At 41.8% G+C, this 27944-nt stretch overlaps 1 protein-coding gene across 1 annotated transcript; it reads right to left on the minus strand.

Moving 5' to 3' along the window:
* Positions 1 to 3617: 3617 nt before the first annotated feature.
* On the minus strand, positions 3618 to 27208 carry LOC138349852 (Y+L amino acid transporter 2-like). The gene is made up of 11 exons (XM_069326418.1): positions 27135 to 27208; positions 25301 to 25851; positions 20850 to 21071; positions 20390 to 20463; positions 20141 to 20292; positions 18423 to 18467; positions 17905 to 18028; positions 16873 to 17073; positions 11815 to 11964; positions 4898 to 5075; positions 3618 to 4457 (listed from the first exon to the last, which is right to left on the minus strand). The coding sequence occupies exons 2-11, from the start codon at positions 25830 to 25832 to the stop codon at positions 4396 to 4398; spliced, it is 1740 nt and encodes a 579-aa protein (XP_069182519.1). The 5' UTR covers positions 25833 to 25851; positions 27135 to 27208; the 3' UTR covers positions 3618 to 4395.
* Positions 27209 to 27944: the final 736 nt, after the last annotated feature.

Here is a 27944-nt window from a genome sequence, read left to right on the forward strand (position 1 = left end):
TATGTCTTGGCGATTCAGGATCGTGTTGTGGTACTGAGAATGATGTTTAATAATACCTCTGTCTTTCAAATGAAGTGTAAGACATCTACTAAAGGTATTCGTAATAGATTCAGATTCAGATTCAGATTCAGATGTTTATTCAGGTAAGGTATATACATACAAGTGATGTTACATGTCCAATGTAGCATATATATTTCGTCCAATATGTCCAATGTAGCATATATATTTCGAAGCGCACAGTCTCCAGAGCTGCATTTGTATTGATACATTACATTAGTATACCTCAGTTTGTCAGTGGAGGCAGAGATGTTATTTCTCATAACGACGGAAGATGTAAGAGTGTTGTTATAATAAAGGACAAGACGAATCATTGTGTTTTCACTGCAAGGTTGGCAATTCCTGTCAGCTATGTCTCGTATCACCTTCTCATCTTTCTTGTATGACTGAGTGAATGTATTTATATAATATATAGTACAATGTCTTCTCTTGGGGGCCGATTTTCCACCTCTGTGGGCTGATTATTCTGTCAGATGGTGACGATCGCAGCATCAAATGAACAAATCCACAATTCCCGTGACGAGGACTCGAACCTGCGTAGGTTCGAATTCTCATCACGGCCCTTGTGGATTTGTTCATTTGATGCATCACGCAATTGTGATTTCTGTGTGTAATAAAGTATGGGCGAAGAGAGAGAACGGCCAATTGACATAGCTCGAGTGCATGGGGGGAGTTGTGTAAAACCCTGGTTTGTGCCTCGGAGAGGCTGCAGGATCCAGTAAGTTCAGTAGAACTTCGGTTTCAACTCCTTTTACCATGTCGTAGCTCAGTTAAAGCAGCGTCTGGGATGCTCTCGGATGCAGATTCGAATCCTCGTCACGGCCCTTGTGGATTTGTTCATTTATTTATTATTTTTTTAACAAAAATTAAGATAATATAAACATAAATATTTGGGAATACATTTCTTAATAACATATTTTTAAATACATATTAAACAAAACCTTCCAAGAAAATTTATTAACATAACATCCTACTTTGTTTCAAAATAAAATGTTATTGTCCACTTTAAAAGGAAAAGGAAAATTGAAGTGGAAAGTGAAGTGGAAAAATAAACTTGATGCGTTTATTTTAAATAGCTTTGCAGTTCTGAGGTTCAAGATCATTGGCCTAACTTTGCCGCCATTAACCCATACGTGGCACGAGCTTTGATGTTACGAAATGTACAGTAATAATGAAATTATTTACAATATCATGGCAGCAGAAACAATGTGTACATCTTGTCTCCAGCATAATCGTCTCTCCTTCAGTAGATCATGATAAAAGGTGTTTAGAATTTTATTCATGAATAATTTTATTTATATTATTTTATGTTATTTATTTATTATTTATTTAATTATTTATTTATTTATTATTTATTTAATTATTTATTTATTTATTATTTATTTATTTATTTATTTAATTTTGCAGACAAAGTGACGTTTGTGTGTCAGGTGTTGTTGATGAGTTCACCGGTGTCTCTGGTGCAATGTGACCGTCTTCCCTGGCCTGCCCTACCCTGGCCGTCGCGATGCCTCACTGACCACGAACTGTCAACGTTTCGGCGAGTGTCAGCAGGACGGACACGACGCCAAGGGAGGCGCTGTCAAGATGCTTTTCTCGCCTTGCTGAGTGTGGTTGTACTTACTCAAGAGTGCTTGCCTAACAGTGGCTACGGGGAAGTGAGCTCCAGCTCTGCATGCCCCGCTTACCAGCATTGTTGTACCTGTTGCGTTTTAGCTTTAACTTTTCTGGAGTTCGAATTCTTTGTCAAATCTGGAGATGGCTTCCAAATCTTATTTCAAATGCACTTATTGACCACCCATTTAAGGCACGTGAATTTCCTTGACTTTTGATGTTTCTGACTTCCACCTATGTAATATTGCTAATTTTCCCTCAGCTGAAAAAGGCAATCCTTATCCACCTATATATTCCCTCAGTATTTTGCATGTCTTGGTTATATCTCACTTTGTTTCTTCTGTTGTCTGCTGTTGTGAGATTTAGTTCCAATAGTTTTTTCTTCGTAACTTAATCCTCTCAGCTCTGGTTTTAATATTGTTCGATAGCTCTGCATTTTGCCAATTTTGGTTGTATGCTTTACAGAGTGCAGGCTATCTTGAGGTTATCTTGAGATGATTTCGGGGCTTTAGTGTCCCCGTGGCCCGGTCCTCGACCAGGCCTCCACCCCCAGGAAGCAGCCCGTGACAGCTGACTAACACCCAGGTACCTATTTTACTGCTAGGTAACAGGGGCATAGGGTGAAATAAACTCCGCCCATTGTTTCTCGCCAGCGCCTGGGATCGAACCCAGGACCACAGGATCACAAGTCCAGCGTGCTGTCCGCTCGGCCGACCGGCTAGGTCAGACAACAGCTGGCGCACAACTGCAAAGAGATCATTCTCCACCAGGACTCTTCCAATGTTCGACGACCTCTCCACCCTGAAAATGGAGTACCACGACCCGGCCTACGCCTTCGTATACCCCAAGAGACAACCCAAATTCAACACAGATGACGAGTATCCAGAAGGAACCCAACTGCCGCAATTGTTGGGCCCAACGGTGAGATGCCACCTCGGGCAGAACCATCGACCCCCCTTGCGATATAACGTCCACTACCTCCATCGGAAAGACTCCTCCTCCTCCAAGCCAGACAGAGCACCTCACCTAAACCAGGACAACAGCCACCCGCCTCACCACTAGCCTCCTGCCGCTGAATAAGAACTCAAGATCAACAACGACAAGAAAGGTCTAAGCTAAGATCAAAACATCATGACAACCCATGGTGGCTAGGTCACCGAACTTTCAAGCCTCCTCTCTTCACATCGAAATCCTCTTCCAGAATTTCCCTCCCCCCCCCCTCCGTCCATCCTTTCCAAGCCCTTTGGACATCAAATCCAAAATTCACCCTTCACGGGTACGCCGGGGCGCATCCGATCCCACGATCGTCGTCGCCCCTAACTCAACAACAACAACAACAACATCAAATCCAAATCCCAGATCGTCTTACTGTCTCCTAGTCCCGTAATGTCGCTCTATGTCACTGTGAATTCTTTACTTTCCTCTACCTATGGCCTGGTCGTGTGCTGAAATAATGGGATAATTTTAGATTGTTGTTTGTGCATAACCACGATCCTTGAGAGACATTGTCTAGGACGCCCAAAATTGCCGTCCTTGAAAATTAAAGCGGCTCGCTGTATCTTGTGTTCTGTGCTGTAAGGCGACGGTCAAAATGTTCATATTAGCAAAGGGGGAAAGAGGGGGCGGACCCACAGCGACGTCATCCACCTGTTTGTGTATACACGACCATCAGGGGCTCAGGAAGCCTCGAAGCCTCTTTAGTACAGGCTTCGAGTATGTTGACAATAATGCTTTGGGTTATGATTATATATTACCTAGTTGTTCATGATAATTTAAATTATTTAAAATTATTATATTTAATCATTCAAAATATTTATTATAAATGAGAAAATATATTATTACACAATATAAAGAGAAGAATAAAGAATGATTACAGATGATTATATAGATGCATTATATATAGAAAATTATAAGCTTTACAGGAATGTTTAATAATATATAATCGCTCAAGTTCAATATACTTTATTGGTTAACATTATTGATAATCATTATGGTATAACACAATATAGTAAGCAAATATGCATTATCTTGCAAAGCTATCTAACAATAAATCTCTATCTAGAAAATTGAATATTGGTATGTCTGTCCAAGGTTGGAAGCCAGACACATGGGGGTGGCCTCTCTCAACTTTTCAGGATGACACATGGGTGGTTGGGGACTGTCATAGATGGGTTGGGGATTGGTTCCTTCAGTTGCCTTTAAGAAGAGTCTTCTACAGTTGCGAAGAGGGGCCTGACGGGTGAGTGGAAGGGGGCCTGACGACTAAGTGGACAGCGCTAAGGACTCGTAGTCCTAAGGTTCCGTGTTCGATCCCCGGCGGAGGGGGAAACAAATGGGTAGAGTTTCTTTTATCGTGATCCACCTGTTCACCTAGCAGTAAATAGGTACTTGGGAGTTAGACAGCTGCTACGGGCTGCTTCCTGGGGGATGAGTAGCAAAAAGGAGGCCTGGTCGGGAGGACCGGGCCGAGGAGACGCTAAGCCATGAAATCATCTCAAGATAAAGTTCTGAGAGAGAGAGAAACCCGGGCACTGCCGGGTATCCCATCTAGTACTTTATAAGTTGTTATTCTTTAAGTGAATGAACTTTATTAAGAGAAGGGAAGGTGCTACTCTGTGTACACAGGTACAGGTATACAGGCCTTGTATTCTGTAATCTGTAGCCATCAATTTGAATTATTTTCGATTCAGACATGAGGGTTAACATTACAGCAGTTCCTGGATTTCACTCAGATTTGTCTTCTGGCGAGCACAAGAATATCACTTGACACATAAATGTCACTTTACCTGAAATAAAAATAAATTTTTTATATAACCAGATTAACATAGGTAAAAATTGCTTGTTTGTATGTGTATGTGTGTGTTTTAATTTTTTTCCTGCAGGATCGAGTTGTTAGCTCTTGGATCCCGCCTTTATAAACGTTCATTGTCTAATGTCCTCCCTCCCGATCTATTGTTTCTGTTTGGGGTCGACCGCTGGATGGGATTAACTTTGTCTGAGGACGGGTTGTGTCACCAGTTGTGAGTCGTGTGTGTGTAAACTGTTTTCATTCATAAACAAGGGTGTTGGAGGCTGAATTAAGGCGCATTTAGCCTTTGTTAATGAGGAAAGGCTGCTTATGAAGAGCTTTTCATCCTTAAATAAAGGGGGTTTGGTGGCAGCAGGTAATGAGCATTTAGCCTTTGTTGATAAGGACATTATGACTCACAACGAACCCGAAACTAACCTTTGATTTTGGCGAGGAATCCCGACTTCGTGTCTCGGTGAATGGTGAAGAAGTATACCACCAGACCGGACGTCATGACCGCCAGAGCCACGGCGATCTCCACAGGTCTTCTGATCAACGGGAACGTCAAGAGGAAGATATTCACCACCACCGATATGATTGGTATCCCCAGCCACACCTGCCAGCATGATGAAGAACACCTCAGTGTTTGTGGTTTCATTGTTTTATAGCTTACCAGCTGAAGGAGAGAGAGAGACATAGAGAGGGAAGAAACAGAGAGAGAGAGAGAGAGAGAGAGAGAGAGAGAGAGAGAGAGAGAGAGAGAGAGAGAGAGAGAGAGAGAGAGAGAGAGAGAGAGAGAGAGAGAAGGGAGAGAGAGAGAGAGAGAGAGAGAGAGAGAGAGAGAGAGAGAGAGAGAGAGAGAGAGAGAGAGAGAGAGAGAGAGAGAGAGAGGGAGAGAGGGAGAGAGAGAGAGAGAGAGAGAGAGAGAGAGAGAGAGAGAGAGAGAGAGGGAGAGAGGGAGAGAGGGAGAGAGAGAGAGAGAGAGAGAGAGAGAGAGAGAGAGAGAGAGAGAGAGAGAGAGAGAGAGAGAGAGAGAGAGAGAGAGAGAGAGAGAGAGAGGGAGAGAGAGAGAGAGAGAGAGAGAGAGAGGGAGAGAGAGAGAGAGAGAGAGAGAGAGAGAGAGAGAGAGAGAGAGAGAGAGAGAGAGAGAGAGAGAGAGAGAGAGAGAGAGAGAGAGAGAGAGAGAGAGAGGGAGAGAGAGAGAGAGAGAGAGGGAGAGAGGGAGAGAGAGAGAGAGAGAGAGAGAGAGAGAGAGAGAGAGAGAGAGAGAGAGAGAGAGAGAGAGAGAGAGAGAGAGAGAGAGAGAGAGAGAGAGAGAGAGAGAGAGAGAGAGAGAGAGAGAGAGAGAGAGAGAGAGAGAGAGAGAGAGAGAGAGAGAGAGAGAGAGAGAGAGGGAGAGAGGGAGAGAGAGGGAGAGAGAGAGGGAGAGAGGGAGAGAGAGAGGGAGAGAGAGAGAGAGAGAGAGAGAGAGAGAGAGAGAGAGAGAGAGAGAGAGAGAGAGAGAGAGAGAGAGAGAGAGAGAGAGAGAGAGAGAGAGAGAGAGAGAAAAGGAAATCGTTCTATGCAAATACTCGCTCCTCACAGAAGTAACAAATATAGTCTCCCCTCCCCCCTCAGCCCATCTTACTCTTCACTTGGTTTTCGTCTAAGTCTCGCACCTACATCATCAGGAATCGACTATTTATGTTGGACATTTAAACCAACGTGCAAATCAAAATGAACTTCCATCTCTGTGACTACGTGGAATTAAATAAACTTTAGCCTTGCCTCCAAGCTACTTTTTTTTTTTTACTTGGGAAGATTTTAGAATTCTTAACTTTCTAGTACTGTGTCGTATTTGCTTAGAACTCGTGGATTATGACGGTATCTGAGGCATTCTCTCTCTTTCAATGCACTCCACTTGTCTAGACTACTGATTATACTAATATTTCCTTATATTTCACCTCAAACGTGTTTTTAATTTCCACCGATGTCATCTTCCACTCCTTGTCTATTCCTTCCAGTCGCCTGCCTTGTACTTTGTTAGCATATATTAATTTGGTGTTTCCCTCGTTTAAGGATGTTGAATGTCTCCTCATTGTCTGAGACAGGAAACTTGCTAGGCTTCTTGAGGGCCACTAACGCTACCTTTCCAGGACACAATTCACAACACATCCTAGATCCCAATTTACCTAACATAGGTTCTGAAAATTGGCTTGAACACTTCCTTGTTTTGGTTCCTAAACACCTCTCTTATGTTTGTCAGCTTGTAATATGCAGGTGATGTTATTTTCTTTATGTAATTATCCAGCGTTGGTGATGGAATTACATTCACTCTAAAGTATTTTTATCTTTCCGATTTCTGTCGTTGCCTTATGAGATAAATTCTTTCTAGTTCGATACTTTTTATTATTTTGCTCCAGAGGCTACTTTATTGGATAGCATTGCTCAACAATTAATGGAACACTCATGATCAATCAAAAAATGATGTAGTGGGGTGAGGGGTGGGGGGGGGGGGGTTGATGTACCTAGCATGTACATCACACCACTCCACAACCCCCTCCGCTGACTTGTTCATCCTGTCACTTGTACCCAGAGGCAGCTGGGACTTACTTAACTGTCTCAAGCAAACAGCTTATCAAACGACGGGTTTACTTAAATCTTACAACCCTTAAGTTTATGTTATCTTACAGGTATTTAAAAGGTAGGGGAGTGGGCACCTTTTGAGGAGAATGTCTATTGTCATGGTAAAATCTCTAGTAAGAGATTCGGCCTGCTCCCTTACCGCCTATTCTACTCATTCACGTCTATGTAAATCAAGAACTGCAGCCAAGAACAACAACAACAACTACTTCCAGACATCGGTTGTGTGGGAAAAACCTGCTGGGATTGATATAAGAGGAAACTACCAGGGACTTTTACTGAACTAATTAAAAATTTACTGTCTGCAAATTAATTCAATTAAAATCTCTAGCTAGGGTTGTAAATCCTAGTTCCTCTTTTCCTAATGACAGACTGTGGGCTATAAGGGACAGGTGGGGTGAATGACTTAGTTGATAGAAGTTCCAATCCACCTGTAGACAGGGATCTCACATCAGCTTGTATTTTATACAAGGATAAGATTTAATAAATTCAGTTATATGACTGAACACTGGCTCTGTTTAAATCAGGGATTTAAACATACATAGTCTAACCTAGCACCATAACTATTAACAGCCAATATGTACTTATACTATAAACAACAAATTAAATCGTAAAAGTATAATAAATGACCTTAAATGTAGTCTAAATACTGTTAACTAAGTACTAGAAATTATATTCAATTAAATGAACTTATATGATAACTTAAAAAATAACTAAGCAAGCAATTGATAACTTAATTTATATATTCAAGTATATATGCAATGTATTTATACAATTTATGATACAGTTAGCTTGACTGAATCTTTTCCAACACTATGGACACTTGTGAGGTTTTTACTTATTGAGGCTGAATTCTTTTCTGACACAATGGACACTCACGAGTCTAGTGCTGGATAATATTCACAGCTACACTACAATTTTAATAAACGTACCGATGAATGAGGCGTTGCCTCGCTTTATTACCGACAGACAGATTTATAGAATATTAAAGTTATACAAGCATACAATTGGCCAATTAATACGCTACTGTAATAACCTTCAATATACTTATCTGAAGCCGGGTGCCTGTCTGACAAGTTTGCCAGACTGATTAACTCTCTTGTCGAGTTTAGGCACTATATTTTGCTACAGCGTTGCTGTTTGATGATCTGGTAGCGTTGCTACGTGATTGTCCCTGCTGTTGCAGAAGAATGATCGTGGATAAAGATTAAGAATGAAGGTGGAGGAAACCGTCACTGTGATCTCCTCTATACACTCTATTTTATATAAATGTTCTAGGATTTTCCTTGTAGATATTGTCCAGATACTCCCCCAGTTCTAGAGAGTATTCACTGGTGATAAAGATGTTAGATAAGGTGTCCTTGAGCTGGTAATGTTCGCTAAGGATCAGTCACTTGTTCACTCAGTTGTAAACAAACACGAAGAGCCGCGAGGTATCATCGTGGGCGCTTCTCGCTCCCGAGATGCTCCTCCCTCTCCCTTGAGAGGTAGCTTTCAATGAATATTGATTGATTATTTTTACAGTCTAGACTTATGATTAAGATAAGATGTGATTATAATATAATTAGATATAAGATTTAAAGATTATAAGTAGGATTTGAAAGTACCACTGAATCTTATTAAGGATTCGATTTTTAATCTCTACCGGAAGCGAATAAATGTTCCAATAGTTTTTTAATTAACAAATCCTTCTAGAAGCTTCTGGATCCTTGAGAGATCATGTACAAAGTCACGTAGGCATTAAAAGGGCCCTGTTGTGTACGTGTTCATGGTGACATTGTCATCCAGGATCAAGCTATATAATGAATCTATAATGATTCTAATATGATTTTGATATGATTTAGATATGATTTTGATATGATATAGAAATGATATAGAAATTATACATTTCTTAGATGATTATTAGATATGGTGGGTAAAAATTTCCCACATGTTGCTCCTGAGCTACCGTGCAGTGAGGACGTGTCGCCTGCTCGCTCCGGTAGTTTGAGGTGGTTAACGTTTTCGCCGGCAGGGAGTGTGGGTGTCTCTACCCTCCCTGCTGTTCCTGGTGGTGTGGACGTGGCGCTTCTACGATGGGCGGCCATCTTTTCCCTGTCGTGAGGGTGAACTCCATCGGATTGCAGTTTACTGGCCGTGCTGGATACCCGCTGGTGGACGTGGTATTGAGTGCCATGCTTCGTGTCCCGGTTGGGGACGTATATGGCATTGAGCTGGTAACTGCTCACCGTGTTGTTGTCAAGTTTGTGGGTGAGGTGGTGTACCGTGCTTTCTTACAGAGGTACGAGGGACGTACTTTGCAGCTCCAGGACGGCACCGGGTCTGTGACCATTTCAGACCGTAGTGGTGCTGTGACGTATGTCAGTGTTCATGGCGCCCCCATGGAGTTTCCTGCGACTCTCCTCCGGCGATTCTTCCAGAGGTACGGCTCCGTCGTCAGTGTGCGGATGAACTCACTGTCGTCTGGCACGTATTCGGGTGTGAAGACCAACATTCGGACCCTCGGGATGCGACTGAGGTCGGACATACCGTGCTCTGTCCGGCTGTTGGGGTACTATGTGCGTGTGTTTTATGCCCGGCAACCCCGTACTTGCTTCCGGTGTGGCTTGTTGGGGCATCAGGCTGCTGGGTGTACTGCTGATCCGGTCGCTCCTGTGAACTTGTTCCGTGAGGAGGATTTCCCGCCGCTCCCTCTGGAGGAGGACTCCGGGGGTGAGGAGGTGAACGTCCCGTTCGCTGCTGCGGCTCCCCCATTGTCACCCGACGTTCCCCCGGTTGTTGCAGACCCTCCTCCGGGTGTTGCGGTGCCGTCGGATGTTCCTCCTGACCATGTCTCTGGCCCTGCCGTTCCCGTGGACCTTCCTGGTGATCCCTGTGGAGCGTCGCCGTCGGCTTCCTCGTCTTCGACTGTGGACCCTGGCCCTGCGTCCTCCCCTCGGGTTCCTCCTGTGCTGGGTGCTGGGGTGGCTGCGGTGCCTTCTGCTGTGTGTGGTCCGGTTCCCCCTGTGGTAGAGGCTGCTGCCGTTCTGCGACGGGCGTCGGTTCGCCCGGTTCGTGAGGCCCGTGGTTCTGGGTCCGCCTCCGGCTGTGAGGATGTGCGGCCAGTGCCCAAGCGCTCCAGGCGTTCTTCTGCTGCTTGGGCTGATGCGGAGGACTACGACGCAGGTGGAGCTTCGGGAGATGATGTGGCGCCTCCGGGTGCTTCGCGCTCTACGACGCTGGTGGTGGCTGACATCCATGTGTCTGCTGTTGACGATGGTTGTACCTATGATTTACCTCCTGTTCTTTCTCCTGCAGAAGGTTCTCCGCAGTGGGGGGTGGTCGCTCCTACAGACGTGGATGATGAGAGTTCTGGTGCGCGCCGAGGCATCAAGCTGGTACTGAAGAAGGATGCCAAGCGGGGGGGGGGGGGGGGGTCCCGGCAGGAACAACGTTCGGTGGTTGACGCGGAGCACTGTGAGGCAGCCGAGGAGGCTCCCAGTGCGCTGCCCATTGCCCGGCCTCGTAGGAAGGAGCCCCTCCCTCTCATCTTGGCCTCCGGAGTGGCGCATGATGCGCAGCATCCTTTGCAGTTTAACATTATTGACCGCGTGCATCCTGTTCCGTGGTGCCCTTCTTCCATCTGGGTACAGCGGGCTCGGTGTTTTGTTGTGGGTGAGCCCGAGTTGATGCCTGATCCTCGTACTGTTAATTCTGTACCTGTTCCGAATGACGTAATGTTACTGTGGGAGGCGTATTGTGTTCGGTTCCCGGCGGCGGAGTGGCCGGATAAGTATGAACAATTTGAGTAGTCTGTGTGCTTGCTGTGACCTGTGGTTTGTTTGCAATGTATTGTACCTATTGTGCGCCCTTCAGGCCGGTGTTGTGTTTTTCATGACTGTTGTTTTGTTGTTTTTATTGTATTTCCGTCCAGTATTGTTGTTTCTTTGTGTTCATTGTTGTGATTTTGTTGTCGGTCCTTCAGGCCGGTATTTAGTGTATTTGTGTTACTTTGTGTATTTTTGCTTTGTGCTTTTGTATTTTTTTGTTGTCTGATTGTTTGTAATTGGTTTCTTATTTTATTATATTTATTGTACTGTATTTATTCGCATGTTCGCATGTAAAATTTTAAATTCTAGCGTTCTTCTGTCTTTTCAGATCTTGATTACTTTGCGCTTGTTGGGGTTGATTGACATCTAACAGCCATGTCCACTTCTGGAGTTTGTTAAGGTCCCTCTTCAGCAATTTATGTTTTTCTTTATTCTTACTTTTGTGCCACCTGCAAATATGGACATGTTCGAATGGACTCCATCTGGCAGGACATTCGAACATAAATTAATTACACCAACGGGCCAAGGACCGGGCCTAGGGGGATCCCGCTGGTCATAGCTCTCTGCCATGTGGAGATTTATGTCCAGCTTCCCTTTTTTTTTTTACTTACCAAAGGGACTTATCAGTTATCCCAACTTGCCTTTCCATTTTATTCACTTCCCTTTTAGAAGGAACTGCATCAGTTTCTTTCTTATTGTCTACGAAAATGCGGTCTGCCCAGCTCAGCACTGGCATTAACCACTGATCGTCCGATGTGGTTAATGTTATTTTGGAGTGAATATATCATGTAATAACTCCGAGTCCTGCAGCATTATTCCTTGACACGTCCGGCTGCCAGCTTGTATACCGCTGGTCCATAACTCACCTTGATCGGTCAGGGTCTGTCCGGCTGCCGGCTTGTATACTGCTGGTCTACAACTCACCTTGATCGGTCTGGGTCTGTCCGGCTCCTTGTACCTGAGCCACAGGAGCCCCAGGACGGCGGTGAGTTTACCGATGATGCCGATGATGCTGAAGTAGTTGACGAGAGAGCCCACGTTGTCTACCATGAGCATCAGTATTGGAATGACAACCTACAATGGTGGAGAACAGATGAGAGCTCCATGCAGTGGCTGTCAACATTATATATGTATGCAACATTGCGAAACTGATAAGGTAGTAGCTACCATGTTTAAAACCAATATGAGAGAGACTGCAAACTTTTTGCAAATTGAGAGATCTGGAACGTTTTGAAATAGGGTAAAATGGTTCATCATCTGCGAGAATCATTGACTGATGAATAACAGATGATTTTTCTGTCGTTGGAAATCATTTTGTACCAACGACAGAAAAGGCATAATGTCACAATTTTTAACTGCTCTCTTATTCTTTCCATGTCTCCATGTGTATAAAAACTTTACCATCTCTCGGTATGTATGTAATACGTCCACAGTTATATTTAATTTGTAATTTTATACACTCCAACGTAAAGATACACGATAAAGATACAAGGAGTCGTAAAGACGACTCCGATACACTCTGAGCTTGTAAAAGCACCTTAATCACCTTCAGTGATTAATTGCACACTAGTTTCTCTATCAGCTATCTCACCCTGTCAGAGTATGAGACAAATGTATGTGAATGCATGTGTGTGTGTGTATATATGTATATGTACATATATGTGAGTGTGTGTGTATGTATATGTATGTGTATGAAGTATGTATGGAAGCTGATCAGAATTACATTTCATCTTTGTAAATGCACATTAATGACACTATGTAAAAGACACATCGAACACTTTATGTAGGGCATACGTAAATCTGTGTATCTATGTATTTACGTATGTAGGTTAGCTTTGCATTTTAAAAGCACAGAATCACCTTCTGTGGTTGATTGTTCAATAAACCCCTGAACTATATGTTTAATACATCTCTAACCCTGTCCATGGAGGACAGAAGAAAATGTATATATGCTGGTTAGCATTGTAAATGTATGGCCACGTCTATGGTAGAAAACAATAATAATAATAATAATAATAAAAAACTCCGACGTAACTATACATATATATATATATATATATATATATATATATATATATATATATATATATATATATATATATATATATATGTCGTACCTAGTAGCCAGAACGCACTTCTCAGCCTAATATGCAAGGCCCGATTTGCCTAATAAGCCAAGTTTTCATGAATTAATTGCTTTCGTCTACCTAACCTACCTAACCTAACCTAACCTAACTTTTTCGGCTACCTAACCTAACCTAACCTATAAAGATAGGTTAGGTAGGGTTGGTTAGGTTCGGTCATATATCTACGGTAATTTTAACTGCAATAAAAAAAAATTGACCTCATACATAATGAAATGGGTAGCTTTATCATTTCATAAGAAAAAAATTAAAGAAAATATATTAATTCAGGAAAACTTGGCTTATTAGGCAAATCGGGCCTTTTATAGTAGGCCAAAAAGTGCGTTCTGGCTACTAGGTACGACATATATATATATATATATATATATATATGTGTGTGTGTGTGTGTATCACGAAAATAAACACGTGATTAAAAATCACGTGTTTGACTCCTTCTGAAGATGTATTAATATACGAAAGTACTTAAGGAAATTCCTGTTTCATTTTTCCTCCGTGGTCTGACATTGTCATATATATATATAAATATATATTAAATATGACCGAAAAAGTAAGATTAATAATTCTAACACGAATTTTCTCAATCTTTCGTACATTTCTTTTCACTGTTGGAGGTAATTCAAAAATCAATTCTCCAAAATTCATTTTTATTTCTAGTCTGACGCGACACTTGAGCGCGTTTCGTAAAACTTATTAAATTTTCAAAGACTTTAGTTAACACATACACAACTGAATAGAAATTACACATCTCCGATTTTGTTTATATCTACATTTGAGTGAGGTGGATGGGGTGAGGTGGTATTTAATAAGGTATTAATTTCATCAACACAAGCCAGAACATGAAACAATGGGTATTGAATAAAAGTGATTCTAGAAAGCCTATTGGTCCGTATTTCTTGATGCTTCTATATTGGAGCGGAGTCTTGAGGTGGGTAGAATATAGTTGTGCATTAATTGGCTGTTGATTGCTGGTGTTGACTTCTTGATGTGTAATGCCTCGCAAACGTCAAGCCGCCTGCTATCGCTGTATCTATCGATGATTTCTGTGTTGTTTACTAGGATTTCTCTGGCGATGGTTTGGTTGTGGGAAGAGATTATATGTTCCTTAATGGAGCCCTGTTGCTTATGCATCGTTAAACGCCTAGAAAGAGATGTTGTTGTCTTGCCTATATACTGGGTTTTTTGGAGCTTACAGTCACCAAGAGGGCATTTGAAGGCATAGACGACGTTAGTCTCTTTTAAAGCGTTCTGTTTTGTGTCTGGAGAAAACAGAACGCTTTAAAAGAGACTAACGTCGTCTATGCCTTCAAATGCCCTCTTGGGGACTGTAAGCTCCAAAAAAAAAAAAACAGTATATAGGCAAGACAACAACATCTCTTTCTAGGCGTTTAACGATGCATAAGCAACAGGGCTCCATTAAGGAACATATAATCTCTTCCCACAACCAAACCATCGCCAGAGAAATCCTAGTAAACAACACAGAAATCATCGATAGATACAGCGATAGCAGGCGGCTTGACGTTTGCGAGGCATTACACATCAAGAAGTCAACACCAGCAATCAACAGCCAATTAATGCACAACTATATTCTACCCACCTCAAGACTCCGCTCCAATATAGAAGCATCAAGAAATACGGACCAATAGGCTTTCTACAATCACTTCTATTCAATACCCATTGTTCTGGCTTGTGTTGATGAAATTAATACCTTATTAAATACCACCTCACCCCATCCACCTCACTCAAATGTAGATATAAACAAAATCGGAGATGTGTTAGTTCTATTCAGTTGTGTATGTGTTAACTAAAGTCTTTGAAAATGTAATAAGTTTTACGAAACGCGCTCAAGTGTCGCGTCAGACTAGAAATAAAATGAATTTTGGAGAATTGATTTTTGAATTACCTCCAACAGTGAAAAGAAATGTACGAAAGATTGAGAAAATTCATGTTAGAATTATTAATCTTACTTTTTCGGTCATATTTAATAATATATGTCTACAGGAAAGACTGCTACCAAAATATACTAATAAATATATATATATATATATATATATATATATATATATATATATATATATAAATATATATATATATATATATATATATATATATATATATATATATATATATATATATATATATATATATATATATATATATATATATATATATATATATATATATATATATAACTGAAAACTCACACCCCAGAAGTGACTCGAATTCATACTGCCAGGAGCACTCTACTGGTGTACAGGATCCCTTAACCGCTCGACCGGACAAAAGAGGATGGTAGTCAAGGCTATTTCCATCCCCCTGCCGGCACTCGGTTGGTATTCTTGGGCATGGTATTTTATCAAATCTCCTCATTCTTTGGGTCACACGTGAGGAACACAAATACAAACAAGCCTGAATGGTCCCCAGGACTATATGCAACTGAAAACTGACACCCCAGAAGTGACTTGAACCCATACTGCCAGGAGCACTCTGCTGGCGTACAGGATCCCTTTACCGCTCGACCAACACGACCAGACAAAAGAGGATGGTAGCCGAGGCTATCTCCATCCCCCCGCCGGCACTCGGTTGGTAATCTTGGGCATGGTATTTTATCAAATCACCTCATTCTTTGGGGCACACGTTCGCATTCAGACTTGTTCGCATTTGTGTTCTTCACGTTGAGTTGAGACTCTTCACGGTTGTTGAGACTCTGTCACCAGTCTTCACATTACTGTTAGGAATATGTATCAGTGTACACTTTTACATGATTGACCAATTAGAGGTGATTGTGTCATTAACAGTTTCTATTTACAGCTGTTGATGGTTATGCCATGGGCAAACGCCCCAATTCATGGTTAGTGATTATTAATTAGTAGTTTATCTTAATCCATAAATATTATTATCTGAATATATTATATTTCATCAAAACTAGCAAAGTCTTATCATGTCTTAACAAAGTTAAACAATAGTTATCGAGCTTGTTACTTAATCTCTTGGATAGTTATCAGATAATAACATTTACTCCAAGATAAATAATTATTAATTCTTTAATATTATGTTAATGAGGCTAGTGATAGATGCTAGATATTACTAGTAATCGTCATTATTGCAGTAATCTGAATCAAATCATTATAGTTATATACCAATAACTATTAGAGAGTTAGTCAAGAAATAAGTTAGCAACATCGAGACAGATTTTGTGAACCAGTCCACTTGCAGTAACATAATTCTTATTGTTTTAATCATTCAAATTAATTATGCACAACGTACTGATGTGGTGAAATATTAACAGGTGCCTGCATGAAGTGTCTTCAGTTCACGCCCCAAGAAAACATTAAGGTAGTTTGGCTGGCCTTGAGGCCTAGTTAAGGACTGTTATAGTTTCATTTCCAGTGGTTGCTTAGTGCATGATAGTTCCCTCGTGATCCATTAATGCATTAAATATATTTTAACTGATTTAATGTTCCTAATAATAATGTATATTATAGGGTAGTTCCTGATCTTATAATTATAAATCTTTGACCACATATCCCACTTCTCGGTGACTATACACTGAGAGTTTTCTTCCTTCCTGGACTATATTCAGGAGTAAAGTATACTTGCTGGTCAGTATACTTGCTGGTCAGTATACTTGCTGGTCAGTAAACTATACTTGTTGGTCAGTAAGGTATACTTGCTGGTCAGTAAAGTCTACTTGCTGGTCAGTAAAGTCTACTTGCTGGTCAGAAAAGTCTACTTGCTGGTCAGAAAAGTCTACTTGCTGGTCAGTAAAGTGTACTTTATATAATGTATAAAGTTTATATATATAAACTTATGACCACAAACAAAAATTGGTTATACCTACTGAGGACACAACCGCAATGATGGGGGTGGAATGGTTGACACTGATAAGACCGAGGAACTCCGGCAGATGGCCTTCTTGAGAAGCAATGAAGAACCTGCGGGAGATGCTTAGCATCCCGGCATTAGTGGTCCCAACCACAGAGCAGGCGACGAAGAAGGCCATTAGCCAGCCCAGCCATCCAACCAACTTGCTTCCAAAGGTCTAAAAAAAAATGCACTTGAACATCACAGATTATCCTGCAAATGGTGACTGTTCGATGAGATCTATTGATTATATACAGAAGATATATGAAAATACAGGCGAAAGGATTATGGGGACAGCATATATATATATATATATATATATATATATATATATATATATATATATATATATATATATATATATATATATATATATATATATATATATAATGATATCAGATATAATGATATATATATATCCATCAGTGTGACAGTGGAGATATTCACAATGTTATAAGACAGGATATACATTCATCGTGGTGTTGAAGCAAGGGATTCATACTATTGACCTGTGGCGCAAGATATACACTGACTTGAGCACTGGAATTCATGATATATACAACAGCGTTATAATAATATACACGTAAAAGCCTCCTCATTAAAGGACATCCGTACAATAGCCACGCATTACATGACATATTCAACAGCCCTAGATTACTGTTGAGACCTAAAATAATGTATAATTAGCTAGACAATTTCTTAAGTCCTTAATACACCATATGAATAGAGTGAATGATTGTTTCTGTTTTACAGTGTTTTGCTACCAGTGAGCTTTCGAGGTAGCAAGCGGTGGTTCAAGGGATTAAAGGAGGTCTTTGAGCCCATCTTCAGGGTAAAGTGATTGCCACACGACACCAAAACCATTCTTACACCAACTGGCGAGTTATCTAGATATTTGTGATGGGCTCATCACAAATATCACAGCCACATCACTCACCACAGCCACAGCATTGGATGCTCTCACCATAACAACATCCCTGAATGTTCTCACCACAACCACATCACTCACCACAGCCACAGCATTGGAGGAGAGTATCTCAGCAGGGGTCAACACAGCGTAGTAAGCAACATTGGTCAATATATAAACGGTAGTCACTATTGATAATGAGATAGCGATCGCTCTTGGCAGGTTCCTGGAAAGAAGAAGATTAAATTATTCGCTACTGATAGCCTTGCCAACTCATATAAGTTGTATTAAATACTCGAAACCAGAAGATGAATTGTATTTAGATGCAGTTAGGTTGTGTATCGTGCATGGCATCAATGTGTATGAATGTATATAGAGTAGAATGCACATGCCATCATTGAATATATATATGATATGTATGTACGTAATGTGTATATGAAATCCCTCTCTAGAAAGGGAAAATACCTTGCAATAAGTTTTTATTTTTTTAAACAAAACAACTTTCAAATTTAAATCAAGATATGGTGAAGCCTATTGCTGATAGATATGGCTAGACAAAATTAAAACGCTCAAAAATCTCAATTTGTTGAATAAATGATAGAGTAAGGTTTTCTACTTACTTATATGGATCCTTCAGTTCCCCGATTATCGCATTCAAACCGCCTCTGGAAGAACATCAGTCAGTATTCATGCTTTGAATCTTTATGTATAGAATCAAAATACCCTTCAAACTGTTTACATGAAAGGTGTGTCCAGGTCACATTATACATAAAATGGTCAACAAACGGGTTTTTAAGGCTACATCATCAACCTAAATTAACCTCCACTAATCTAACACCGCATAACCTAATTTAACCTAAATCAATCTAAACTAGCAAAAATCTATCTTAAACTAAAGTAACCCGATCTAACCTATGATAACCTAAAGGAACTCTAACAAACCTATCCTGATGCAGGCTAACCTAGCAGTACATCAGCCTATCCTCCTAAAATAATAGTACTGCATGGAAATCTCTGGTCAAACGTACTGTTAAAAATGCATCAACAAATTCCCGTCTACTATTACTGAAGATGTCATTCTATTAAATCGTAAGAATAACCAAAGAACCCAACTTAACCTAGCCTAACCTAACCTAACCTAACTTAACCTAACCTATGCACCCCATACCCATCTTGTGGACGGTAGTGGAAAAGTTCTGTAACTACTATCATTTTAGCAATTATAAAGTGAACTGTGTGTGAAACGCTTATGTATATGAATCGCTTATTCCTCTTCTGTCCTGGTGATGAGGGATGCAAGTCACATCATCTACATGATGGTTCGCCAACGGATTTCCAAACCATTGTAACCTCTCCCAACCTAGTCTAGTGTAACTTAACCTTGCCCTAGCTAACGTAACGCAGCCTAAACTAACCCAAGATACCTAACTTACCAAGCCAACTTAAACTAACCCAGTGAAGCCTAGCACAGGCTAACCTTGTAACGCTGCAAATGGGTTTCAATTTAATATATTCAGAATCAGTTCACCCAGGAAACTGTTTCGCCAGGCAGTCGGCTCCTTAGACAATAGCAAAGTCACACCTGAGAGGTGTTAAAGTTCACATGTTGGGCGAGGTCGGATCGTGTCTGGTGACCTTATTATATAGAGAGGTAGAAATAGCCTAAGCTACTCTATCCCTTTGGGATGTATTTTTTTCTTGTTTCAATAAACTTACTTGAACTTGTGACCTTGCCCTGTGGTAAACTGATAATTGCTGATGGTGGCTGTCTATCAAATGTCTATCGTTCTATCAAACGAACAGCCTGTCTTAGTGTGATAGCTAGATAGCTGGGGGCTATCTCTGAAAGCCCCGTGGGGCTTAGCGATGACTGATGAAAATTAAGCCACCCTGGAGGTGGTACGGCCATGAATAGCTCGACAGGGGCTTAGCCGTTGTTGTTGTTTTAGATTCAGCTACCCGGCACGAAAGTTCCAAGTAACACGGGCTATGGTGAGCCCGTAGGGGACTTACCTGGCACAGAAGCGGAGGGGGGTGGGTGACTTAGGGGCTTAGCCTTTGGTTCCTCCTTATATACTCAAGCAGTTGTACACTGGGAGACAGTGAATTCATCTCTCTCTTCCTCACCTCTGTTGTTCTTACTCTTTCCTATTTCTCTCAGTTCTACCTTTTACCTTTCCTCATCCCCGTTACAACCTAACCTAACCTAATAAGTAAATCCTGATCTATCAATATATAGGGTTTTGATTATCAGAAAACGAGTCTTGTCAAACTTTCTTGTGTACAATTCGACCTTCCTCCCCTCCCCTCTTCATCCCCACGTCCAACCATTACTCACATTCCGCTGTAGGCGTAGAGGGTGGAGTAGAAGGCGGTGGCGAAGGAGGAGACGTCCCACACGGTGCCCTTCATGGGGTCAAGGTAGTGCTCCACGTGACCCCTGGCCAGGTGGTGAACCCCACCCACGATGATGATGATTAGTGCCAACACCTGGTCATACATTTATGGGAAAATTTATATAATTTCAATATAATTATATTGTTTATAATAAGTTCATTTGTAAGTAACAAAGGTCGTCACGACCCACCTTTGTCATTGCCAAGGTGTCCTGTACTCTGGTTCCAAGTTTGATGCCGAAGCAGTTAACATACGCAATTATACCTGACGAGGAGCAAGAAGAGGAATTAAGTTCTATACTCTATGTATGTATATATATATATATATATATATATATATATATATATATATATATATATATATATATATATATATATATATATATATATATATATATATATCAGAAAACTCCTCACTCCTGAAGAATTCTAACCCAGACAGCCAGGGCTCCACGCACCTTGGTATGTCCAGTACTGTTACCACTAGGCTACACTGACTGTTCAAAAGAATTGGAAGTCATCGGACCTTTAACTCAGTTCCCGACAGCTCTCGGTGACCAAATGTGAACCATTTGTGGTCAGAGGTGGTAACATGATGAGGTAAGAGTCGTGATATTTCCAACTTAGGTTTTCATCTTTCAAGTGACTTACAGATCATGGCCGCGGCCAGGAGCTTCACAGCATAGTAGGGAGGCGAGGAACAGTCCGGGAGTAACGCCTGGAGGAGGTAGCTGGCGAAGGTGAGAGAGGAGATGGCTTTTGCACTCGGTCTGGATATGAGGATGCTGGTCCAGAGTTCGATGAAGGCGGGTATGGGACCGAACGCCTCCAATATGTATGCGTAAGAATCTCCACTCCGGGGAATTGTCGTGCCTGAACAAATACAGAGGAACGGAGTTATTATTGATTGATGTACGTAATGGAGAATAGTGTGCCAAGTGATAGTTACCACCTTCAGCGAACACTTGTACGAGTACAAACAACCAAGGACGAATACGTTTTGTTCAAGGTAATTTGGTTAAGTTAAATAAAGTCGGCGCCAGAATAACATGTGGACATGCTAGAGTTTCATAACTGATAACATCATAACAACAGATGCTATAGAGGAGCTGGTCATCATTACCAAATAAACGAATAATGATTTTGATAAGTATGTCAACACAAAACAGAATACCAAACAGTGGATATATATTGGATACGTTTAGATTCAGAAAAGAGGTTTAGAGTCAGGGTTGTTGATTTTAGGAACAAAATATCAGGGAAAATACTAGACGTAGGATCTCTGGATTATTGCAATTTGAATATATATATATATATATATATATATATATATATATATATATATATATATATATTGGCAGCAGGTTTTCTTTTAAACATGTCTCATTGAATAAGACCGCATATTCTGTATTTACTATCTTCTGATTATTTAGGGCTTCTATCCCTCTAACTATTTTCTTAACATCAGGGCTTAGCTGAAAGAGGAGTTCTCCAAAACTCATTTTCGTAATTTCAAGGTGAAGAAAGGAAGTGAATTACTATAAAATGTGTTACACTTATTTATACAATTTGCACAACGTTTCGAACCTCCATGGTTCATTGTCATGTGAAAAGAATTTTCAGAACTGTTTGATTTATACCCTCACTGGGTCAGGTGATAAGACACCCTACCTTATCACCTGACCCAATGCGGGTATAAATCAACCAGCTCTGAAAATTCTTTTCACTTGAGAATGAACCATGGAGGTTCGAAACGTTGTGCAAATTGTATAAATAAGTGTAATACATTCTATAGTAATTCACTTCCTTTCTTCACCTTGAAATTACGAATAAATCATAATGGCATCATAAATCATAATGGATTTATGGCATCACAATCATGTGATGCGATAAATCATATGAAAGCAGGCAAGAGTTAATGTGCAGAGATATGACAAATATATAAGGGTGTGACTATGTGTAGCTGTAACTCGGTAATGAATATTCTGTTGCTACCTGCCTAGCGACTCTGGAGATTTGTGAACTCTGTCTAAGAAATGTTTCGAACGCACTATTGCTGTTTTTTATTTTTTGATGGAGCTGCATTTATTCAGACCAGCACAAGAACCACACTAAGTCAAGCATTGCGTAACCAGAAGAAGGATCATTAGGTCCATCTCGGGGGATTCATCAGTCCGTCTCTGGTGGGTCCTTTAGTCCGTCTGGTGGGTCCTTCAGTCTGTCTGGTGGGTCCTTCAGTCCGTCTGGTGGGTCCTTCAGTCCGTCTGGTGGGTCCTCCAGTCTGTCTGGTGGGTCCTTTAGTCCGCCTGGTGGGTCCTTCAGTCTGTCTGGTGGGTCCTTTAGTCCGCCTGGTGGGTCCTTCAGTCCGCCTGGTGGGTCCTTCAGTCCGTCTGGTGGGTCCTTCAGTCCGTCTGGTGGGTCCTTCAGTCCGTCTGGTGGGTCCTTCAGTCCGTCTGGTGGGTCCTTCAGTCCGCCTGGTGGATCCTTCAGTCCATCTGGTGGGTCCTTCAGTCCGCCTGGTGGATCCTTCAGTCCATCTGGTGGGTCCTTCAGTCCGTCTAGTGGGTCCTACAGTCCATCTGGTGGGTCCTTCAGTCCATCTGGTGGGTCCTTCAGTCCATCTGGTGGGTCCTTCAGTCCATCTGGTGGGTCCTTCAGTCCGTCTGGTGGGCCTTCAGTCCGTCTCAGGATGTCCTTCAGTCCGTCTCAGGATGTCCTTCAGTCCGTCTCAGGATGTCCTTCATTATTTCAGATACCAAGAGAAGGTACACCAGATACGAACCGAAGGACCACCTGAGATGGTATTTTCTACACCCAAATCGCATATTATATTCATTAAAGAGTTAACATGAGACAGGGAACACAGCTATATCTTGTTGACTAAACTTCAAGTGCAGCACACTATGCAGAGGAGGATATAATATTCCAGGATGTACTTGGTGTGATCTCAAATACTGGTTAAGGAAACAATGGGGAAAATAATAGGTAAACAAACCCCCCTTTGCATTTCATAAATAAAATTACAACACACAGACACGCACACTCCGACATACAGGGGGTGCCTGGTAGCCTGGTGGATAGCGCCCAGGACTAGTAATTCTGTGGCGCGGGTTCGATTCCCGCACCAGGCAGAAACAAACGGGCAAAGTTTCTTTCACCCTGAATGCCCCTGTTACTTAGCAGTAAATAGGTACCTGGGAGTTAGTCAGCTGTCATGGGCTGCTTCCTGGTGTGTGTGAATGTGTGTGTGTGTGTGTGTGTGTAAGAGAGAGAAAAAAAGTAGTTAGTAAACAGTTGATTGACAGTTGAGAGGCGGGGTTGCGGTTGGTTGAGAGGCGGGAGAGGTTGGTTGAGAGGCGGGAGAGGTTGGTTGAGAGGCGGGAGGCCGAAAGAGCAAAGCTCAGCCCCGCAAACACAACTAGGTGAATGCACACACACACACTCAGTGCTAGTCCCAGAATTAAGAAGCATGAGTTACGAGAAAATGCTGTGTGAAATGCACCTCACGACACTGGAAGACAGAAGAGTAAGGGGAGACATGATCACTACCTACAAAATTCTCAGAGCAATTGGCAGGATAGCACAACACAACTAGGTGATTTCACACACACACCACACACTAGGGGTCCTCGCAGCTGAGAAGAAAATGTTTGGGGGTCGTAGTCCTAATGGACGGATTTCGATTCCCGGTATAGGCGGAAACAAATGGGCAGGATTTCTTTCACCCTGATGCGACTGTTTACCAAGCAGTACATAGGTTACTGGAAGTTAGACGGCTGCTACGGGCTGCTTCCTGGCTATGCTGCCAGACATACGATTCTGCGACGTCCCTAAACAACAACGAACGCATCTGTATAAATGTATTTTGTTTTCGTTTTATAATAGGTTAGGTCAGGATGGTTTGATAAGGTTTATGAATTGAATAACAGAAAAATATGAGCGATGGGCGAAAAAATACGAGCATCAGAGCATCGCCTGTGATGAAGCACAGAACACAGTTGAGATGTTGAGAGCGATTAAAAGATTGCACTAATGTGTGAACCTCCTAGGAACCGCATTTAGACCGTCGGCTAAAAGCCTTGCACTCATTGGTGCATCGCACCGCATTAGGGATTAGAATATCAGAATGACGGTAACTGCAAAAGGCCTTATTTCAAAACATGAGAGGTACCTTTTACTCATTGTAGTTCATATATATATGTACTGGATGAGTATTTATATTTGTTATATGCTACAGTAAGGTGTGGGAGGCATGTTTTGAGCGAATTTGAGACGCACACCGCACTAGCAGTGATTAAAGCAGTAATTAAATAAAAATGGCTTAGTGTTGGTGCAGCCTGTTTTTTTTTTTTAATTGTATATTCACATGCACTTGTTATTACGAAACCCCTGTTGAAGTCTCCCTATGCTCAATAAACGATCCTTGAAGAAAGATTGACAAAGCTTAAATTACATTCTTAAGAAAGGCGAAGAAATAGGGGCGACATGATAGAGGGGTGGGAGTGAATGGACATGACAAAGAGGGGATACTAATAGCCTATTAATACTATAAACACGAGACAGAACACGAAACAATGGGCATACATTGGATAAGTTGAGATTTAAAATAGACCAGGGATGACGCTATTGTACATTCAGTTACAGGCTCACTGGGGGTAACGAAAAAAAAATAGAGCCATACCGATGCAGTCGAATCTCACTGGGGTAACTAATCTCACCGGGGTAACTAAAAACGGGTGTGCCATATCGCTGCAGTCGGAAAAATCAAAACTGCAGCAATATGGCACACTTTCCACTACTCATAGTCTAGTGAGGAGGACCATAGAGGTCACTGTAATGAGGAAGGTACCAGAGTAGGTAATGAATAAAATACCGAAAGGGTCTGTACTAAGGCCAATCCCGTTCCTAATATGCCAAGTAGGTGTGCGATGCTGCACAAGCTGACTTCAGTGAGACTTCCTTCTCCCTGAGTATGCTGACATCATTAATTTCAGAATTGTTTAAATAGCAAAATAAGCCTTTAATACTTAAACAGTTCTATTACTATTGTGTGTTTATCCTGTTACCAAACAAATTTGCGATATTAATTGTCAGGGACCTACCGAGCTCGGCGAAGCAGAGGCCATCCACCACAGTGACGAGTCCTGAAACCACCCACACTACCAGCGCCATGCCCACGCTGCCCGTGTACTCTACCACGGTCTTGGGCGACACGAAAATGCCGGACCCGATCACATAGCCCACGATGAAGCCCACACCGTTTCCCAGTCCGAGTGCCCTCTTCAGCTGCACGCAAGTCTCCGGGAACTTCCCAGGGGCAGTCACACCGTCAGGCTCACCAGATCCTGCTGACCCAAGTCTCTTCTGCAGCTGCGCGCCGGTTTCCGGACACTTCCCAGGGGCAGTCATGCCGTCGGGCTCACCAGATCCTGCCGACCCGACCACCGTCTGCAGCTGCACGCCAGTGTCCGGACACTTCCCAGGGGCAGTCCTGTCATCGCCCTCGCCAGATGGTGCTGACTTCTTCGCTTCAAAATTACTCAAAGAAGGCCCATTTAGCGGTAGTGGGTTTAAGGACAAGTGTTTAAAATCTTGCTCTTTGGCTACTGCCTTTTTGGGATAGTCACCGCTCATGGTTGTCGATGGTGCGCCTCTGGGGGAAAAAATGCACATTACTCACCCCACAGACTTTTTCTCTTGTAATATATTTTCTACTTTATTTGTTTTCAGCCAATTAAGGCTAAAGGCTTAACAGCTTGGTGATGGGAAGGGCAGAGATAGCGAGGGAGGGTGTGAAGGAGAGAAAGAGAGGAGGGGAAGGAAGAGAGACGTGGGAGGGAAGGATCTGTTCTTGTTCACATTATTTCTCACCACTCTTGCTGTCATTTCGCAATATCGAACATTTTTCCAGTTTGTATGTAGGCAGGCAAATAAAGGTTACTTATATGTTGGAAAAAAACATGAAACATACGAATTGAGTAAACTGCAGAAGGTGTATTGACCAGCATATGTCAGCTCCTAAAAGTAATGTCCTTATGATAATAGTTATCTAATTATTCTCTTGTTAAGATCGTTTTGAATTGAGCATTAAAAATGGATCCAAAGTGCATAAGCCATTACTAATATTCATCTTATATGGCTTTGAAATTTGTAACAAAGCAGATTCAATAATATTCAGTAGGAAGACATAAGACAACACCATAAAACATGGATGACATAAGACAACACCATAGAATATGGAGGACATAAGACAACACCATAGAACATGGAGGATATAAGACAGCACCATAAAACATGGAGGACATAAGACAACACCATAGAACATGGAGGACATAAGACAACACCATAGAACATGGATGACATAAGACAACACCATAAAACATGGAGGACATAAGACAACACCATAGAACATGGAGGACATAAGACAACACCATAAAACATGGAGGACGTAAGATAACACCATAGAACATGGAGGACAAAGAACTTGATAAATGATATTTTCAAATTTTGTATAAAATCTCTATTGTTCAATAAAACTGAAAAAGAAATTCTTTATATTTAAAACTTGTCTATATAGAATTGAACATTAAAACTTCAACCTACACATTTTGAGTGTATAAGGATTTGGAATGAGACTGGGGGGGGGGAGGAGAAGGAATGGTACTCAACCACTTGGACGGTCAGGGATTGAACGTCGACCTGCATGAAGCGAGACCGTCGCTCTACCGTCCAGCGCAAGTGGTTGAAATAACAAATAACAAAGATCTGGGGGTTGATATCACACCAAACCTGTCCTCAGAAGCCTAAATCAAAAGGATATCATCAGTGGCCAAGCGATGATGGAGAGTTTAATCCGTCTTTATGTGGTTGTTGTGTAGGAATTAATATTTAAATTTGCTATAATAGAGTAAATGGATAACTTGCAGCCAGGATTACCTGGGGTGTGGAGCAGCGATCACCACCCTCCTTACAAGCTCTGTGCACACTGACTGACTGACTAACCGACCCTCACTGCTGAGGACAGTCTGTGCTCGCGGGCAAAACAATGCTCCGTTCCGAACTTTATAATGCGTAACTAAACTCTTTTGGAAATACAATTTTAATTTTATCTTATTTTTCTGTTAGGTCGGATTGAGAGTTGTTATCCACCATATTTGGGCACTCGGTCTACGACTTGTAGACCGAGGAATGACATACACGGATATATAGCCCATGTATTATCTGAAGATAAATATATATGACTTGCAGCAGCAGGAATAGCTGCCTTGGGGAATCAGAGTTCGATTTTAGGCCAGAACAGAAATGGTTAGCACGCATAGCGTTCCGGGCAGGCCCTTAATCCTAATTTTTCCCCCGGAATACGATCCACCAAATCATTTAACAACCAGGTACCCATTCACTGCTGGGTGAACAGAGGCTACAGTTAAGGATTGGCACCCGGTCAATCCTCCCCAGCCAGAATACAAACCCAGGCTAAAACGCTCTTGCAGCACCGGGCGAGTGCTTTACCACTATGCTACAGGGACTGCTAAGTCCACCGGGTCCACTGGGACGTACCTATAACTATGCAAGGTATGTCTTGGCGATTCAGGATCGTGTTGTGGTATTGAGAATGATGGATAATACCTCTGTCTTGCAAATGAAGTGTAAGACATCTACTAAATGTATTCGTAATATGTCCAATGTTGCATATATATTTCCGAGCGCAGTCTTCAGAGCTGCATTTGTATTGATACATTACATTGG

The sequence above is a fragment of the Procambarus clarkii genome, chromosome 18 (assembly GCF_040958095.1).
Source record: "Procambarus clarkii isolate CNS0578487 chromosome 18, FALCON_Pclarkii_2.0, whole genome shotgun sequence".
In the NCBI taxonomy this organism is placed as follows: Eukaryota; Metazoa; Arthropoda; class Malacostraca; order Decapoda; family Cambaridae; genus Procambarus; species Procambarus clarkii.